General features: G+C 38.7%; 1 protein-coding gene across 21 annotated transcripts in view; it reads right to left on the reverse strand.

Annotated features, from left to right (window-relative positions):
- MAP4K4 (mitogen-activated protein kinase kinase kinase kinase 4) overlaps positions 1-20,206 on the reverse strand; it is a 279,292-nt gene that overhangs the window by 133,672 nt on the left and 125,414 nt on the right. For all 21 annotated transcript variants that reach the window (XM_072621601.1, XM_072621605.1, XM_072621603.1 and 18 more), the window contains exon 3: positions 12,072-12,128. In XM_072621601.1, coding sequence (XP_072477702.1) covers positions 12,072-12,128 — 57 coding nt within the window. The remainder of the gene's footprint in view (positions 1-12,071; positions 12,129-20,206) is intronic.

Consider the following 20,206-nt stretch of genomic DNA (forward strand, 5'->3'; position numbering starts at 1 on the left):
AGAGAGAAAGACAATTTTAGAAGTTGTATCATAAGGAAATACATGAGTCACTGCCAGATGTTGCCAGAAGAATTAAGAGGAAGTAGACATCACTTTAGGCAGGGGTTGGGAAGCCACACAGGGCTTTTCCAGAGAATTTAGGATTGAGCTTGAAGAACATGTAGGCAGGCTTTGGATAGTTTGGATAGGTGAGGAGTAAGGGTGACAAAAGTAAAAGCCTAGGGACAAAAAGCTTTCTTTTTTTACAATTTCCAAGAAGCAAGTTTTCCTAGCCAAAAGTCATTGATCATTACAATGCTACCTGATTTTCTTAAGGTACAAATATGATTGCATCAATTCTCTTGTTCAAGAACTTCAATGGCTCCCCAAATTCCAAATTCTTTAGTAAGGCATTTGAAATCCTTCACGTCTGCTAGTTCCAATCCACCTTTGTAGGCACACCACCCGTTTCTATCTTAATATACTCTACCTACGAGACTCCAGACTGTCTACTCACCACTCCACAAACATGTGCTTTTGTTTCCTACATTTCTTTCTCTACATGCAGATACTCATCCTACCCTCCAGGCCCTATCTCCAACTATTGGAAATCCTGCCTATATTTCATGATGTAACTTAAAAGCCACCAATTCCATGAAGCCTTCGCCAACTCCTCCCCTACATTAATTCTCCCCCACCCAAAACTTTCATTTCATTTGGTCGATACCTTCCACTGATTTAGCCTATTCTATGGTATATTATTAAAGTTATTTCTATTCAACTCAATAAAGTGTCTACTATGTAAATTAAGAAGATACTGTATGGAAGTGAATGCTGAGAACTAAAAATAAATAAACTTATTTTTTAAAAAAAGACACCAATTGCCTTGGGTGCTGGGAAATACAGATCACCACCCCCCTCCAAAAAAAACCCTGCTCCATCACTGAGGGGAAGAACATGTAAACTGAAAAATGTAAAATAATCTGAACAGGAAAGAGCACTTGAATTGCGTTGGCCAGGAAAGAAATTTAGTATTCTAAGTGGTATAGGAGAGGCAGGCAGGGGTTAAGGCACTGAAACGCTAAATTTAAGAAACAAATTGGCCAGTTTGGATAGAATATAGAGAGTGTAAAAGGGAGAAATGTGATGTAAGTCTGGAAGGTGGACTGGGATCAGATTATAAAGGGTTTTTAAATGTCAGGCAGAGGAGTCTGTATTTTATCATAGTATTGGGAGCCACTATAGATATTTGAGCAGGGGTACAACATGGTCAGATTAGTGTTTTAGGAAAATTACTTTGGAGGCTACATGTAGATGCTAACAGCTAGGGAAAAGTCAAAGATGACCATAGGCCTCAGTAACTAGGAAGAGGAGCAAGTTTCATACTTCATAAAATGTAAGTCTTCCTAGACTTTATGGGGCCTGGGAATCAGGGTAACAACAAAAATGTGGTGGCTAGGGCTCAAAGTAAGCCAAGTGTTCCTCTGCCAACCAGCGTGTTTGCCCAGAATGGACAATACCCAAAGCACCAATTCACAACCTGATACACTTTCAAAAGAACCTTTTAAAAGTTGGGGTTTTTCTGATTTAATCAGTTTATAGTTTCAAAACCTGCTAACAAATATAAAAAATGAAATAAAATGAGTGATTACATGAATTGCATTGTTTGTTTAATCTCAGAACCCTCTTCCTTACGTGCTCTTCGATCTCTCTGGTATAAAACTAGCATTCTGAGGTGCCAGGTGCCAGTGTCTAACACACGGTATCCATACCCAGCTCCACACACTAAAGCCTGTATCAGGGGCTCCATAAAGTTGAATTTTATTTATTTTGATAATTTTTAAATATTCCAATAAATTTTTTTTTATATTTTCATAACCAATATAACTGGTTTCCTTTTCAATCCTAGGTATTTTATTTCATGTGCTTACAAACATTATTCTGAGGAGTCTGGCTTCACTAAACTGCCAAAGGAGTCTATAACACTAAAAGAAAGGTTTAGTAACCTTGGCCTACATGTAAGACCAGAACTATTCCACTGAGTTCCCCAAAAGAACTTTCTGCGGCTGTCTTCTTGCTTGCACAACTACCTGTTGCTCCTGTTATTTCTCCTCCATTCATCAGGAAAAAGGGAACACATAGCCCAGTCAGGGTTTTCTAATGGCCAAGGGGTCATCAACCTGATCAAACCTGAATGAAAGTCAGAAAACATGCCCTCTCCTGCTCCAAACAAGAGGAGCCCTTCTCCAACAGTCCCTGACTACCCACCTGCCAGGGCTGAAAGAGAAGCATCAGCTGGGAAATCTCTCTTTCTCTTTTGCTCCCAGGCTTCTGGCCAAGGTTCCAGCAGGCTGGCAGGGAGGGGGAAAAGGGAGGGTCTCCAATGATGGGAGCAGGAGAGAACATGTTTTCAAGTTTTAATTCAAGCTTCATTCTGGGGTCATGGGGTGCCAAAGCTTCCTCTTGGCATCAAAACTTGCTCTGGGTACTGAGCATGTCTTAGAAGCTACAGAGAAGAGTGCCGACTTTTGTATGCTCTTAGATCAAAAGACAACAGCAAGGTTGGAGGTGGAGCCTGTTCCCCATATAGAGGAGGAGCAGGTGCTAACAATGGCACTGATCCTATAGGCATGGGGAAGAGGCAGAATCATGGCCCTCTCCCAGGGCTGGTTGGGGGAGTTTTATGATTCTTCAGCATAAACTACTCCCAAATACAGGTTAACCTACTAAGATCAGATGTCTTTCAAAGGAGGGTTGGAGGAGACACATATACATATATGTGTGTATATAGGTATGACCCCAGGTTCTTCCAAGTTCTACTGGCTATTATAAAATACATTGTAAATTCACTGTAAAAAGAAACTGTTTCATTTTTTGTGCACTGATCACAAAATTGGTGCCTTAATAATGTGTTGAGGACCCATAACGAAAAATGTTATCTATCTTCCTCCAGAGAGAGAACTGATCAACTCTGAATGAAGACTGAAGCATACTTTTTTTCCCTTTATTTTTCTTGGGAGGAGAAGGGTTGTATGTTTTCTTTCACAACATGGCTAATATGGAAATGTTTTACATGATTTACATGTATAATCAATATATTGCTTGTGTTCTCAAAGAGTAGAGGAGGGGTGAGAGAGAGGGGATTTGAACTCAAAAAAAATTTAAATGAATATAACTGAGAAAAAATTAGTGAAATAAATTTTTTTAAAAGAAAAGGAAATTCATTGGTATAAAAGAATATATATATAGCATGGCTTCTTAACTTATGAAGGCATAGAAGCTTTAGAAACATTGAAATATTTCCACATTGGAATAAGAAATATTAGTGTTTTCTGTTTTCCATTATGTCAAACTAAAGGTGTTTGTAAGAACTCAAATTGCAAAGCTTTACATAATAAAATTTTATGACTTCAAAAAAGTAAATATCTGCTGAATGACTGAATCAATATACCATATAGGGCAGTCGGTTCTGAAGCAACAGTGTTATAAATGGAAGAAGCTAATACTAGCATATAGCTGAGCTGGAACTGTACCAAAGTGCTATCCCTCCCATCCTAACTCCCACCATCCAATTGCCCCAGTTAGACTGATTAGGGCCTAACACCAGAAGTCCATGCAGCTGACTTACCAGTGTGGTCCTAGTAAGAACATCCAACAAGCCTTTGGTGAACCATATCAACAAAGAGATCAAGCACAGACACTTCCAGGAGAATGAGGCAGATTCAGATGGCCTGATGAAGTCACTCAGTCTGTGATTACTGCAGCCTGTGAATGACTCTTGGCTTTGGAACTCAACCAGCCCAAAGGTGAATGGGTGTCCAGAGACAACCAACCTGGAACATAGGGTGGTTACAGAGGAATTTCTCAACAGAGCCATATGAGGGAGATACCTAGCTCTGAGAGTACCCACCCTCCAATTCTGTAAGGGCAACAGCCTTCCAATGTCACACAGCTGGTATTCTTGTTTAACTCTTGATCTCTTCACATACACACAAGCATAGCTCCTTTCAAGCAGTACTGAGGAACTGAAAGTGAATCTATGAATTACTTCCTCTACTAGAAAACTAAAAAACAATAAACAAATATTAAATATTAAAAACAATAAACAAATCAATAAAAATAATTAATAATGTAAATATACTGACTTTTTATATAAAGTATTTAACATTTCTCTGTAACATTTAACCACACAAATGGGGCCTAAGAGCCAAGCTAAACAGAAGCACAGAACTGCCAGGTATTGTGGTGGATAGTGTACCAGGCCTGCAGTCAGGAGGATTAAGCTTCCTGAATTCAAATCTGGCTTCAGACACTCAGTAGCTCTGTGACCTTGGGCAAATCACTTAACTCTGCCTCAGCTCCTCATCTGTAAAATGAGCTGGAGGAGAAAATGGCAAGCCACTTAAGTATCTTTGCTAAGATAATTCCAAATTGGGGGGAGGGGAAAACATGTGGACCCAAGATGGCAGAGTAACAGCACGGACTTCCTACAGCACTGCCCCCAAACCCTGTCAAATACCTATAAAAAATGACTCTAAACGAATTCTGGAGCAGCAGAACTCAGAGAATGACAGAGTAAAGCAAATCTCCCTCCATCCCAAGACAGCCTGGAAGGTCACTGGGAAGTGTCTATCATGCCAGGCTGAGAGCAGAGAGCAGAGCACAGTCCAGCTTGGGCTGTGAGTGCACAGACAGGACCTGAGCAGGCCTTAGGGAGACTGAATCTCTCACACCTGTGGTGGTTTCCAGACTTACTGACCCCAAAATGCTAAGGATAAATTGGAAGATCAATGGGAAAAGCCTGTGGGACCAGTGTGGGAGAGTGGAGTGGTCCAGGGCAGCAGAAGGAAACTGCAGAAGGTGGGCAGAGGAAACTGCTGCAGCCACTGTTTCTGGAGCTCTAGGCCCACAGATTGTGGGGGGATCGAGCAGCTGACAGTACTCCCCCACACCTACTGGAAGCATATCACTACCACAAAGAGCTCAAAAGTTAACGGCTGGGGAAATGAGCAAAAAACCAGAAAAAGAATCAGACTATAGAATCTTACTTTGGAGACAAGGAAGACCAAAACATGCAAACAGAAGAAAACAAAGTCAAAGCTCCTCCATTGAAAGCCTCCAAGAAAAATATGAATTGGTCTCAGGCCATGGAAGAGCTCAAAAAGGATTCTGAAAATCAAGTAGAGCAAAAATTGGGAAGAGAAATGAGTGATGCAAGAAAATCATGAAAAATGAGTCAACTGCTAAAGTAGACCCCAAAAAGTCTGAAGAAAATAACACTTTAAAAAATAGACTATCCTACATGGCAAAAGAGATCCAAAAAAACCAATGAGGAGAAGAAAGTCCTAAAAAGCCAGATGGAAAAGAAGATCCAAAAGCTCACTAAAGAAAATTAAAAAAAAAACCAAAAAACTCCAAATGGGGTCACGAAGAGTCAGACACAACCGAAAACAACTCAACAACAAAGGAGCTGTACTGTAGCAGGAACTCCACTGAAGCCAATGGACTCATATTGTTGGAAAATGCAATTGGTCAAAAATAGTTTATGTAGGGAATGCCTAGACAATTGAAAATATTTATAAAAAATTATGAAAATACTTGGAATTTTAAAAACATTTTCTAAAATCCAGATTTGACAAAAAGTTATGGGTTTTATTCAAGATCTATGAAGTGCCAGTTTCTTAAATGTGCACAGAGAGGAAGGTTCTGCATCTCATGCTCCTGAAATCAAACAATTTAAAGTCTTCTCTTGGTCTCACTATTGGGAAAATGTCTCCTCTCCTTACCTACCTGTCAATATATTATTTATTCCAAATAAGAGCAGACGTGTAGTAAGTTAAAGAAATTTAGGTCAGAATTTTCCAAAAATTATAACCCACTGCCCTTTGTTCACTATCACCAAAAATTTGTATTTGGTCAACAAAAGAACTAGTTATCTCAGCTACGTTGAACTTTGCTTCCTCAACCTTACCTTCTTATGTTGTTCCTGACAGCACCAAGCCAAGGCTTGTGGCAAATAGAACAGCTCCCTGTGAATACTGGTGTGCACAAAAACATAACAATAACTATAATGTCAGAGAGGGGCCATCGTATTGATGTTTTTTCCTCTGTCAACAAGCGAGGGCTAAATTTTAGGGGTGGGAAAATTTAGAAGTGACTTCAATGAAGTGAAAATATTTAATGTCAATAGTTATTTTTAAACTTAACAATAACAAAACAATGAAATATCAAGTGTGCAAAGTTAATTTAGGGTCTACTTCTTGATTTGCATTACACCCACCACTTCATTGTCTTTAAATCCTGGATCTAAAGAACGATCTTGGATCCTGAGCGAGTATTTTAATTTTACTGGCTGCTTTAATGGTATTTTTTTCTCTTGCATGTGTCCCACATCCCATACTACATTTTCCAAGCAAGGAATTAATGCTACACACACACGCACACACACACACACACACACACACACACACACACACGCACGCTAAATCTCTATTTCAAGTACATAGTTTCAGAACACTAAGTCCTCCACTGAAAAAGATGTGAGTTATAATAGGAGAAACACTATAACTGACTAAATATGGCTAAGTTATTATTACTCATGTCAAGGTTAAACATACTCAGATCTAAACTAATTATTTTTCTAGGCTACAACAACTTGTCTATCATGAAACCAAACTGGGATAATTTCATACAAGCATATTCCTAATTTTTTTCGAGGGGAAAGAGGGAGAAAGGAAGAAGAGTATGTAAGAAAGATCTGAATTCATCAGGTAATTCCTGGTGTGCTAACCATTTTCAACAATAGAAGATAAGGAGATTTCTGCTGCTTAGTATTAGAAGTTACATGACTTGCCCATAACCATATAGGTTAGTAGACACCAGAAGCAGAGCTGAACTCTACAGCTTTTATCTATTCCACAATGATACCTTTCACTTTTGACCATAACATGAAAGAATTGACTGCGGTATCTTTATTTGCTATATTTCCATCTATAAGAGAGGATAATATTGGCTACCCTGGACAATTTTAGTTGTGTTACCCATGCCAACCAACCACTATACAACTCACCATTCATTCAATTAATTTTGTTTTTCCTCTCTACTGAAATTAGATTAACTTGTCACTGTTTACCATGCTTTCAAATAATCCTCTTTTTATAAAACTGATAAGAAATCTTCAGCTCAAACATTGAGTTGTGTATTATGAGAGAAACTAAGGAAGACTATAAAGTTATATTCAGCAGCAAAGCACTTCATGAGCTCTACCTGGAAAGTACTACTCCCAAAATGTTTCCATCAAATAACATCTCTGAGGTTCCATCTCATAACCATGAGGCAAAGCTGACAAAAAAGGAAAATGACAAACATGGGAAAACAGCTCCATTAATACACTGTTGGGAGAGCTGTGAATTGTTCCTGCCATTCTGGAAAGCAAATTGGTATTATGGCCAAAAAGTTATTAAGCTGTGCATATCCTTCAGCCACTACTAGGCTTATAACCTAAAGATAACAAAGAAAGAAGAAAAGAACCCTTGTATACAAAAATATTTATATTAGCTCTTTTTGTGGCAGCAGAGAAATGGAAACTAAGAGGAATATCCATCAATTAGGGATTGGCTGAACCAATTATCATTTTACTATAAGAAATGATGAGGGCATTTTTTTTTTTCAGAAAAACCTAGTATGACTTGCACAAACAGATACAGAGTAAAGGGAACAGAACCAGGACAACAATATGTACAATATCAACAACGCTGCAAAGGCAAATAGCTTTGAAAGGATCAAGAACTCTGATCAACACAATGACCAATCAGAATTCCAAAGGACCCATGATGAAATATGCTACTCATCTCCTTACAGAGATGCTATGGACCCAAGATATCATAGAATTTGGTCCAACCAATGCAGGAACTTGTATTGCCTATCTAATACTGCAGTTGGGGATGTTCTCTCCCTCATTCCCATGGTGGTAAGGAAAGAAAAGGGATTTTTATTCATTGTTAAAATTTTTTAAATTATAAAAATAAATTTTAAAGTTTTATGCCATTGAGACAACCCACTCTGGCAACTTAAAAACAAAAATCAGGTAAGTATATAGAAAAAGTTCTTCTCCTTTTAGAATGAAAGTTCTCCTTCTGTAGGGTTAAATAAATATCCAAAAACAAAGACTTCAGTCCTACTAGTTCATCTATACCTAGAAACTATAGTATCCTCTCCTCTTTAATATTGAGGGATAGAATTACTATTACCACAAAAAATGTACACACAAAGAGGTGGTAAAATTTTTATCAAATATGAAAAAGAAGAGAATTGTAAAAAATTGCACGGGAGCACTTGCTTCACTATACTACAGACACCAGAATAATCAGCATGTCGCTCTGTGGGACCTTGAGGAAGGATGTGAAATTAAGAATGGGTAACTACTGGGTTGAATTTGGTTATATCTTCAAATGTTAGAAGTTAATTAGATTGACCAGAAAGAACAAAAGGGACCCAAAGAGTCAATCTGTTAATAACTATCTTGAATTATGGCCATAATTATGGAAGAATAAATGTAATAATATGGACATACTCCAAAATGTTATAAATATCCTAATAAAATTTAAATAGGCTACTTTTGGAACACACTAAATTAAAGTTATTTTTAAAATAAGCAAGAGTTTACGTATAGATAATAAGTTTATGTACAGACACATATATATTATATATGTCTTATTTTAGGTCCAGGTTAATTTTCCCTTTTTCCCATCTAAAGCTCTGCAGTTAACTCTCCCCTGAGACCATTTCAACTACTACTTTACATTGTTAAATTCTGCCAACAATCTGCTCCTCATTCTAGCAGATGTTTCTCCTTTCTAGCCACAGGGAAGCTTACTGAATCCATTCCCTCATGTTAAAAATAAAAGAAATGGCATAGGACATTAGGGAACACCTTCCTCATCCCCATAATTTCTTATTCATATGACTTTAATCTTCTTCCCTTATAGAAATCCTTTTATTTTTCCATTGTAAAAAATGCAATTATGGGGGGGCGGAGCCAAGATGGCAGAGTAGAAACACACAAATACACTAGCTCCCAACCCACAGCCCATGAAATATCTGTAGTAAAGAGCTGCCAATAAATTCAGGAGCAGGAGAAGCCACATAACAGCGGAGCGGATAAGATTTCTGTTCCAGAGGGACCTGCAAACCTCTCGCAAAACGTCCATCATGCTGCGGACGTGGAGCCCAGCCTAGCCCTGCCCTGGCCCCGGCCCCGGCACCAAGAGGAGAAGATCAAAGCGGACTTCAGGGACGGGATCTCCAGTGGCAGCGTGGGTCCCTCCACCCACAGGTGACTGGGGTTGGTGAGAAGGTCTCTTTGGTGGGTCAAGAGGGGAGTGGGGTGCCCCCATACTCAGGCCCCCTCGGGAGGCAACAGCAGAGGTGGAGGCGGGAGCAGACCAGGGCTCCCCAAGCAGGCAGGAGCCTGGATCCATTGTTGAAAGGTCTCTGCATAAAACCCCTGAGGGAACTGAGCCCGTGAGGCGGCCCTGCCCCCACCCGAGCACCTGAACTTGATCTCACACTGAATAGCAGCCCTGCCCCCGCCCAAAGCCCTGAGGCTGGGGAGCAGCATTTGAGTCTCAGACCCCAAGTGCTGGCTGGGAGGATCCGGAGGCGAGGTGGGTGTGAGGAGAATATTCAGAGGTCAAGTCACTGGCTGGGAAAATGCCCAGAAAAGGGAAAAAAACCAAGACTATAGAGGGTTACTTTCTTGGTGAGCAGGTTTCTCCTCCCCTCCTTTCTGATGAGGAAGAGTGGTGCTCACCATCAGGGGAAGACATGGAAGTCAGTACTTCTACATCCCAGCCCACTCAATGGGATCAGACCTGGGAAAAGCTCATAAAGAGCTCAAAAAGTTTTCAAAATTATGTTAGAGAAGTGGAGGAAAAACTGGGAAGAGCAATAAAAGACTTGCAAGCAAAGTATGAACAACAGATCAGCACCCTGCTAAAGGAGACCCAAAAAAATGCTGAAGAAAATAACACCCTGAAAAATAGGCTAACTCAATTGGCAAAGGAGGTTCAAGAAGCCAATGAGGAGAAGAATGTTTTCAAAAGCAGAATTAGCCAAATGGAAAAGAAGATTCAAAAGCTCACTGAAGAAAATAGTTCTTTCAAAATTAGAATGGAACAGATGGAGGCCAATGACCTTATGAGAAACCAAGAAATCACAAAACAAAACCAAAAGAATGAAAAAATGGAAGAGAATGTGAAATATCTCATTGGAAAAACAACTGACCTGGAAAATAGATCCAGGAGAGACAATTTAAAAATTATGGGCCTACCTGAAAGCCATGATCAAAAAAAAGAGCCTAGACATCATCTTTCAGGAAATTATCAAGGAAAACTGCCCTGATATTCTAGAACCAGAGGGCAAAATAAATATTGAAAGAATCCACCAATCACCACCTGAAAAAGATCCAAAAAGAGAAACTCCTAGGAATATTGTGGCCAAATTCCAGAATTCCCAGGTCAAGGAGAGACTATTGCAAGCAGCTAGAAAGAAACAATTCAAGTATTGTGGAAATACAATCAGGATAACACAAGGTCTAGCAGCTTCTACATTAAGGGATCGAAGGGCATGGAATAGGATAGTCCAGAAGTCAAAGGAACTAGGACTGAAACCAAGAATCACCTACCCAGCAAAACTGAGTATAATACTTCAGGGGAAAAACTGGTCATTCAATGAAATAGAGGACTTTCAAGCATTCTTGATGAAAAGACCAGAGTGGAATAGAAAATTTGACTTTCAAACACAAGAATGAAGGGAAGCATGAAAAGGTAAACAGCAAAGAGAAGTCATAAGGGACTTATAAAAGTTGAACTGTTTACATCCCTACATGGAAAGACAATATTAGTAACTCTTGAAACTATTCAGTATCTGAGTACTTGGTGGGATTACACACACACACACACATGCACATGCACACACTCATAGAGACAGAGTGCACAGAGTGAATTGAATAGGATGGGATCATATCTTAAAAAAAAAAATGAAATCAAGCAGTGAGAGAGAAATATATGGGAGGAGAAAAGGAGAAATGGAATGGGGCAAATTATCTCTCATAAAAGAGGCAAGCAAAAGATTTTTTTAGTTTGGGGAAAAAGAGGGGAGGTGAGAGAAAAACATGAAGTTTACTCTCATCACATTCCACTAAAGGAAGGAATAAAATGCACACTCATTTTGGTATGAAAACCTATCTTACAATACAGAAAAGTGGGGGAGAAGGGGATAAACAGGGTGGGGGGGACGATGGAAGGGAGGGCATGGGGAGGAGGGTACAATTTGAGGTTGACACTCACAGGGAGGGACAGGATCAAAAGAGAGAATAGAAGTAATTGGAAGCAGGATAGGATGGAGGGAAATATAGTTAGTCTTATACAACATGACTATTATGGAAGTCATTTGCAAAACTACACAGATTTGGCCTATATTGAATTGCTTGCCTTCCAAAGAGAGGGGGAGGGGAGGGAGGAAGGAAAAGAAGTTGGAACTCAAAGTTTTAGGAATAACCGTCAAGTACTGTTCTTGCCGCTAGGAAATAAGAAATACAGGTAAAGGGGTATAGAAAGTTATTTGGCCCAACAGGACAGAGGAGAGGATGGAGACAAGGGCAGAGAGGAATGATGGAGGAGAGAGCGGAGTGGTGATGGGGGCAATTGGAATGCTCGGTGTTTTGGGGTGGGGGGAGGGGACAAGGGGGGAGAAAATTTGGAGCCCAAAAATTCTGTGAAAATGAATGTTAAAAGTGAAATAAATAAATTAATTAATAAAAAAAATGCAATTATGTTGTCAAAGAGGTAACATCAGCATTTGGTTTATTAATTTATTAAGATGTACGTAATGTTACATAAAGGCAATTTGAGAAAGTGATTTCTTTTATGTGAAAGCAGACTTGAACAATATCTCTTTTTCTCTTCTTTATGCAAACATATCATACACACACACACACACACACACACACACACACAGGCATCTCGACTTCTTTCCTTCAATTTAGTTATTTACTTTTCCAACTCTTGGGGTTTCCCCCCACCTTTACTTACTTCAGTAACATCCATGACTTTGATAGCTGCCAGCTGACCAGTCTTGACATGTCGGCCCTAAAGAATAAAGAAAAGAAAGAACAATCACAATCCATGTATCTTCCATACCATCATTAATGAGAAACAGAGTAGAGTAGAAGTTTCCAATTTAATTACCTCCTGTAGGATTTTCTTCACATTTACAAAAACATATGATGAAATAGAATGACTCTCCAACAAAGATAATATAGTTTGTAATATCAATAAAATGTGATTTAAGATAAATTACCTTTAATCAACAAGACAATTCATTGTACTGACATGTTCCACTTAAATATCAATTCCCTAGCTCTATTTTCTTAATCATCCATACATCGTTCTAAGTCACTTAAATTAAAGATTGACCCCTGCTCAAGTAAATTTTTTTCTTTTTATAGGCATCCCAAAGGGTAAGAGAAATGACCAAATAAATAAATATAATTTTAAAAGAACAACCAAAGTTCTAGTTTTCAACAATAGAATATGAAATCAAGTTGTTAGGGATATCAAGATCTAAGCATGGCATCACTACAGCCCTACTTTTACCAAATAAGAATGTTTCTAAAGCACTTTGCAAACATTAAATACTATCAGCTCATATTCATGTAGCAGCTTAAGGTTTATAAAGCATTTTCCCCATAAGTCCCTTCTAAAGAAGGTTGTATCAGTCTTATCGGCCCCATTTAACAGATTAGGAAACTAAAGTTCAGAGAAACCAGTGGTAACTTGCACAAGGTCTCATGGTACTTGTGCCAGGACTCAAACTCAAGTCTCCTGATTCCAAATCCAATTCTCTTTGTATCACAATGCACTGCTTCTGAAACACTAGAGAAAGGTAAGCTATTTCTATTATTCAGTTAACTTTACTCTAAATACTGAGTGTGTTACCATGAAGGTGTTAATTTTTTTTTTAAAGGCATGTACATTAAAGATGTCTGGAGTTTTGGGCTATGTACTGTTCAGATTATAGGCATACAGGGAATAAACTAGACTGGAATATTTTTTTAAAATGTATCCCTTTCTCAACCCTTTTTCTTCCCAAGCCCTTTCTTTGAAGAAATAAAAAAAATGTATATGTGGTACTCATAATCTACATGAACTTTCAAAGGGGAGGTAATACAGACCCACTTGTGTATCAAGTTGTCCAACAGCAACATCTTTCACAAAACCACCAGTCCAAAGCACAATACGCATTGCACTTTTACACATCTACACATAGATGGTTTTACAGGATGATGCAAGACTCTGGAGCAGCATAATATGGTAGAAAGGCAGCTGGATTTGGAATTAGGAGATCTGGGTTTGATTCCCAGTTGTTTAATTCTCAGTTTCTTCAACTGTAAAATGAAGGAGTTAGACTGAATGACCTCTAAGGTCCCTTTCAGCTCTAAAACTATGCTCTTATGTTCATCCTCTGGGAGAAATACAAACATTCAAAGTTAGGACATTAGGAAATAAAAGACAAAAGAAGTATGCAAGGAGGAAAATGAATAGGGACAGATAGAAAATCTATTTCCAAACAAGGCTTTAAAAATTAAACATTCATTGTTTTCATTAGAAATTATCAGAGGATCAAAGAATTGCAGGAGGTAGGAATGTAATTACTGGAAAGTCATTTATGTTTCCTTATTTGCAAAAGGGGGTAAACAATGATTTAAAACTATCTGTTTTACTGAGCAGTTGTGACAACCAAGTGAGATAATGTATCTAAAGAGATATATAAATCTTAAAGCTTGATATGAAAGTAAGATATAATTATTAGAGCTGGAAGAGACCTTTTACAATTTAGCCCCCACAAATCCACTCCTACTTCTACATACTTTCAAACAGAAGCTTGAAATTCATCCTTTTCCCAGCCAAACGATCATTTCCTGATTAAATTATCAGTCTTTGTTCCCAAATCACCAGCCCACCCTCCCCCAGGAAACACTGCTGGGTAATTTGGTCATTTTCCTAGGTGCAAAATCTTCCCAAACACCTCAAGACTGATTTTTTAAAGGGCTATCTGGGAAATTACTAATTCTGCAGCATTTGGAGACAGGCATATTTTGTCTGTTCTTTCCTCTTGCTTCTACAATGTGGCATCATGAACATTAACAATTTTGAACTTCTGATTAACTTTCTTAAGAACTGACTCATAAAACTGTAGGAAAAGAGGGCCATTAACAAGCACCTAAGTGGCACAGTGGATAGAGCAGTGGTCCCCCCAGACACTTACTAGCTGTGTGATCTGGGACAAGTCACTTATCCTATCTGCCTCAGTGCCTTCACCTATAAAATGAGCAGGAGAAGGAAATGGCAAACCACTAACGAAGGAAATGACAGATCAATTATAGTCAAGTATGACTGAACAACAAGAAACTATTATTGGTAGAGCTATGAATTTGTCTTAATATTATGGAAAATATTTTGGAATTCAAAAAGTCACAAAGCTGTGCAAACCCTTTGGCCCAGTGAAATTATTAAGCACATAGCCAAAGTCAAAGTCAGAGGAGAAAGGTCTCATATGTATTACAACAACAATTATAACAATATTTTCTGTAGTAGCAAGAAACTGGAAACAAAGTAAATGTACCATGTATAGAAATGGCTGAAGAAATGGTGGAAGATATACATAAAAGAATATTGTTACACTGCAAGAAAATATCAATGAAGGGAATCAAAGAAACATAGAAAGACTTGTATGAAAGAGTCAGAGAGAAGAAAATATTATGAGAGCAATACATGCCCTATCCAAATATCCACAAAAATGCCACTGAAAAGCAACTGAACTTGTATTAATTATACAGATCAAGAGCTAATTAAACACACTTCCTTAGTCTGCCATAGAAAACAACAGAAAGCACACTGGTTCTAAAATAAAAGGAGCCGGTTTCAAATCCCACCTCCAATATTTAATACTTGTGACTTTGGGGCAAATGGCTAAACCTTCCTGATGCTTATCATCAATAAAAGGAGATCAATGATCTTAGGATCGTATTTTCTTGATGGGGGGAATCCCAGCACAGTGCCAGGCAAAGCTTCTGGTAACTCTAACTAAGATGCGATGGTGAGGAGAATAAGGAGGATTTCAAGGACAGTTCTAGGGGAGGGGAAGGAGAGATACATAATGAAGAGAACTATGGCAAAATAAGAACGTAGAAAATATCAATTTAAAAACTTTAAAAATGAAATAAAAAGGATATCAGGAAATGATGATGTTAAAAACAAAAACTATACCAACACAACTTTTCTAAACATTCTGGGTGATGGGATTCTACTTAATCTTTTTCTAAACTCCTTGAAATTTGCCCTCCCAAAATCTAAGGTGCATGTCAGACTTGTTCTCCTCCACCACACTTCCACCCAAAGTTCCCATCATATCTACTTACGCAATCAATTTCTGCTCATTTTTCTTATAACAGGGGACAGTGAAGTGTTAGACTTGGACTGAGAAGGAACTAAGTTCAAATCCTTTCTCAGGTACTTACAAGCTGTGTGACCCTGCACAAGTCACTTAACCTCTCTCAGTCTCAAGTCTCCTCATCCGTAAAATGGGGGTAACAATAACGCTTGTCCTCCAGGGTTGTTGCATGAATCAAATGATAACATAAATAAAGCACTTTGTGAACCTTTTAAGCACTATATAAATGCTTGCTATCATCATCATCATCATTATTAAGTTTATATTATGGCTTCTAGCGCTAGTCAGTTTGCACTCCTGCCTCTAGGCCATACGGATTACCCCATCTGGATGCTTTGTATGGAAGCAATTTTGGCCCATGCCACTACTTCCACAATTGTACTCTATTCCACATACGTCCTAGACCATTTGAAACTGCACTTGCAGTGTTCTAATGTCTCTTCTTGCTTCTGTACGTGCACTTCTACAACTTCTCATGTAGCAAAAGGAGATGCTGATATCAATTAAGGATCTATGATTTTTGGTCCCAATGGCAGAGAGATAAACCAGCCACACAATTTTTATATGTAACTATGATCACAAAAATTCAATGCCTAGTGGCCTAATTTCTGGTCAGGATCCCCTATGAATTTTGCTAAGCTGATCCTAAGATATCTGGGACCATCACTAGGCTTGTCCTGGAAATCTTCTTTCTTATTTGGCAGTACCTGACAAAACTTACAATTCCGGGAGCATAAACTCTGATAACTCAGGGTTGCCTCCACAACGAGGCACCAGAAGGACTTTGGTATAAGGGAAAACACATAAAAGACATCAAAATATTTAGAGTGCTTATTAAGTTTTCAAAGTGGGGATAGTGCTGGGCCTGGAGTCAGGCAGAATCATCTTCATGAATACAAGTCTGGCCTCAGACACTTACTAGCGAGGTGACCTTGGGCAAATCAATCCTGTTTCCGTCAGTTTCCTCATCTATAAAATAAGCTGAAGCAGGAAATGGCAAACCACTCCAGTATCTCTGCTAAGAAAATCCCAAAATGGAGTCACTGAGAGTCAGACATGCCTGAAAACAACTAAACACATACAAGGATTCAAAGGAGACAAAATACGGTTAAGAAACAGTGAACTGGAAAGATTAATTAGAAAATACATTTATTTCTGTGCTTCTCTGTCATCTAAGTCCTTAATCAGTGTCTGCTGGCAGCATAAATGGGAAGACATCTGATATTCACTCAAACAGCTTTATAATTCTTGACATAGCCATACCTGGAAAAAGATCCCCTGTTCTAAGGCATTTGTCACTACGTCTCAAGACACTTGTCAGTTCTAGAACTCTGGGCAGATCACTTTTCTTTCTGCCTCCATTTCTTCTTCTATAAAATGATAATAATAGCTCCCTACCTCAGAGGATTGTTGGGATCAAACAGGGTGATGATTGTAACAAAGTTTGCCCATCTAAGAGAGCTATTTAAATGCTAGCGATTATTACTAACTGTAAAATAGGTTGAGTGGACTAGATGGTTTGTAAGGTCTAACATCATGTACACTACTAGAGGGAAGGAGAGCTACATGACAAATTCTGCAGACCTTTCAGCAGTCTCATGCCTTTTCCTAAGACACACAGGCACAATGCATGTAAATGAGCAAGTTTTATGAAAAGAAATATGAACTAAGAATTCATGAATGTACTTCCTATTCTTCCTATACAAATAACCCTGGGTAGAAAAGTGAGCCATTCTTGATTTATTCTGACTCTATTGTCTGATTCTAGGATTAATTCTTTTGAAAATTCTCACTCCTTAAGCAAAAAAAGTTACAGTCAAAATAAGAGAGATGAGAGGAGATAATACATAAACTATAGGAGGAAAGGAGAGCTACCTGCACTGTGCTATGGTGAAGAAAGAAGTCCAGAGAGTCCGACGAACAAGGAGGGTAATTACAGAGTCAACATGGCTGGCCTGGGTTCATGCTAAAATAAAAGAAAGGGCCATGGGGAGGAATCTTCCAGAGTAAGATATTCTTTAATCCAAATTACATTATTTGGATCTCCTTTAAATTTACCCTTTTAAAAAACCTGAATTAAGATTACTTTGAATCTGTCTTTAATTCTCACTTTCAAAAGGGGATCACCGCCAGCAGTGTCTTAGGCTCTCTATCAAGTCATATAACATTGAGATATTATCTGTGCAAGACTGAACTCCCCCAGAGACATATGGGGCAAACAGGTTAAGATCGCTACAGGCTGATGTTGATTGAGATGGGTCACTTGCCATTAAGGCAAACAGAAGAATCCCTGAAACAGAAATTCTTGGGAAATAAGAGTCCATAAACAAAGTTAGCAAAAAAGAATGATCAAAAGGCAGGTTTGTTTTCAGCAAAGCTAAGGCAAAGTTTCTGAGGTTAAGAATCACGACCACAAACAACAGCTGCTTTCCTTATCCAGAAAGATAAGACAGTAAATGCACAAGCCTTTTGGGGAAGCTGACATAATATTTTGTAGGATAAAGGTGGGTGAAAGGTTTGGCAATGGCACCTTGTCCCCCCACCTCCAGTGTCTGGTTCAGGGGAGGGGGAAGAGGAGCAACATTTTAGGGGGTAAGGAACATCTGTCTACCCACAATCTAATCCATTTACTGGCCTGCAGATATTTATCATTCTTTTTATCTGTAAAAATAGGTATCTTTTCGACTGCAAGACCTATACCTATATTGCATCTGCTACTCCAGTGACCTGCCTGGGGAATTCAAGAATGAATTTCTTCTGGGTCCCTTCCCTCCCCCAAGAGTAAAAAATACACCACAAAATCTCAAAAGTTTGAGGACCACGTGTGGACTTCCTTATCCTAAAATGTAGAGAGACACTTTATCTCAAATTAATTTTTTCCCCAGGTAGTTGTTTTTGGTACATTTGTTTGTTGCTGGGTTTCAGAGTAAGAGTGTGTGTGTGTGTGTGTGTGTGTGTTGGGGGGCAAGTTTTTTTAATGACTCATATCTTTGCTATAGGCCATTTGGGTTCTACAGTTAGGGGAAAGGCAATAATCTCTTTTTAAATGACTTGGTGATCTGTAATTGGATGATTGGATGGATGAATGGATGGATGGATGGATGGATGGATGGATGGATGGATGGATGGATGGATTGGTGGACAGATGGATGGAGGAACAGTGGGAAGAAACTAGATCTGGGGGAGCAAGACTGGCTTCACCCTGAAGTACAGGCTTTTTGGTTTTGGATCAGTTCAGTACAGGGAAAAAGAAAAAAAGTTTGGCATTCAAGTGAAATAAATGTAGTTGGCAGGAAAAGTAATGGAAATGAGAAAAATTTGAAATCTTGTTGATAAGCCTTTGATCCTAATTAAAATCATTGCCTTTAACTCACATAATATATGGCAAGGCATAAAATGAAAGACATTTTCTAATGAAGTTTTGTTATACATTCAAAATAAGTCCTTAAATTTCTGATATTCAAGCTTTTTTTTGTTTTCTTTTTTATAAAGGGCCTTTGTCAAGGCTTTCTTCATCCATGGTTTTTTGAAGATACCCAGTTTATAAGGACAGGCCTGCATGGTATAGTGCAGAACCCATGTCTTTGAGGTGTCTTTGAGATCACATGTGGCCTTCTAGGTCCTTGGGTGCAGCCTTCTGACTGACCCAAGTTTTATAGAACAAATCCTTTTATTAAGGGAATTTGTTTCGTGAAGTTTGGATTTGGTCCAAGGGCCATACTTGGAGACCTAGAGGGCCACATGTGGCCTTGAAGCTGCAGGTTCCCCACACCTGGATAGTGGAAAAAACACTAGATTAGAAGCCTCAAAACCTGAATTCACATCCTAGCTCAAATACCACTTGTTTGACCTTGGACAATAAAGTCATGTAACCTCTCTGCGTCTGAGATTCTTTATTTGTGAAAGAGAGTTCTCCCAAGTCCGTTTTAGTGCTAACGTTCTTGTGTCTAAAACTGTGAAATTAATGTCAAGAGTTGCACTTTAAATTTTACACATAAGTTTTCTTAGCCCTGGAAAAGGAGCTTACAAAAAGGTCCTATTTTTAACACATAAAGTTTTCCTTTGGTGTCCTCCGATTCCTCAGGTTAGGTGACTCACCTTTCAATGCAGATGCCGACTTTAGTCCTTCTTGGGGGGAATAGCAACCTTCCTCCCAGAGATAATACAACTGAATTTCAGTAAGTGGATTATGCCAAGCATAGTAACATTCTAACATCTCTCTTCTTTTCCCAACAATGTGTTTTTGAAGGAATGAAAAGAATAATGCATCATATAAAGATGGTCCCAGGACTTCCTCTAGAGCAAAAGTGTCCCTGAACCAGATGAAAACATAAATTGGGAACTGTTTAAAAAGTTATAATACAACATACTTGATGTTAATATGTGGTTTTCTTAGTGAATATGTTACTCACAGGGACCCTTATGTAGCTTTGTTGCTCTATCATTTTTCAGTCTTGTCTGACTCTTTGTGACCCCATTTGGGGTTTTCTTGGCAAAGAAACTAGAGTGGTTTGCCACTTTCTTCTCCAGTTCATTTTACAGATAAAGAAACTGAGGCAAACAGGGAGACTTTCCCAGGGTCACACACCTGGGGCTGGATTTGAATTCAGGTCTTCCCCAACTTCAGGCCCAACACTTGATCCACTGCCCTCCTTATGTAGTTTACTGGCTCTCAGTTTCTATTTGAGTTTGGCACCACTGCTCTAGAGTACCA

The sequence above is a fragment of the Notamacropus eugenii genome, chromosome 6 (assembly GCF_028372415.1).
Source record: "Notamacropus eugenii isolate mMacEug1 chromosome 6, mMacEug1.pri_v2, whole genome shotgun sequence".
NCBI classification, from domain to species: Eukaryota; Metazoa; Chordata; class Mammalia; order Diprotodontia; family Macropodidae; genus Notamacropus; species Notamacropus eugenii.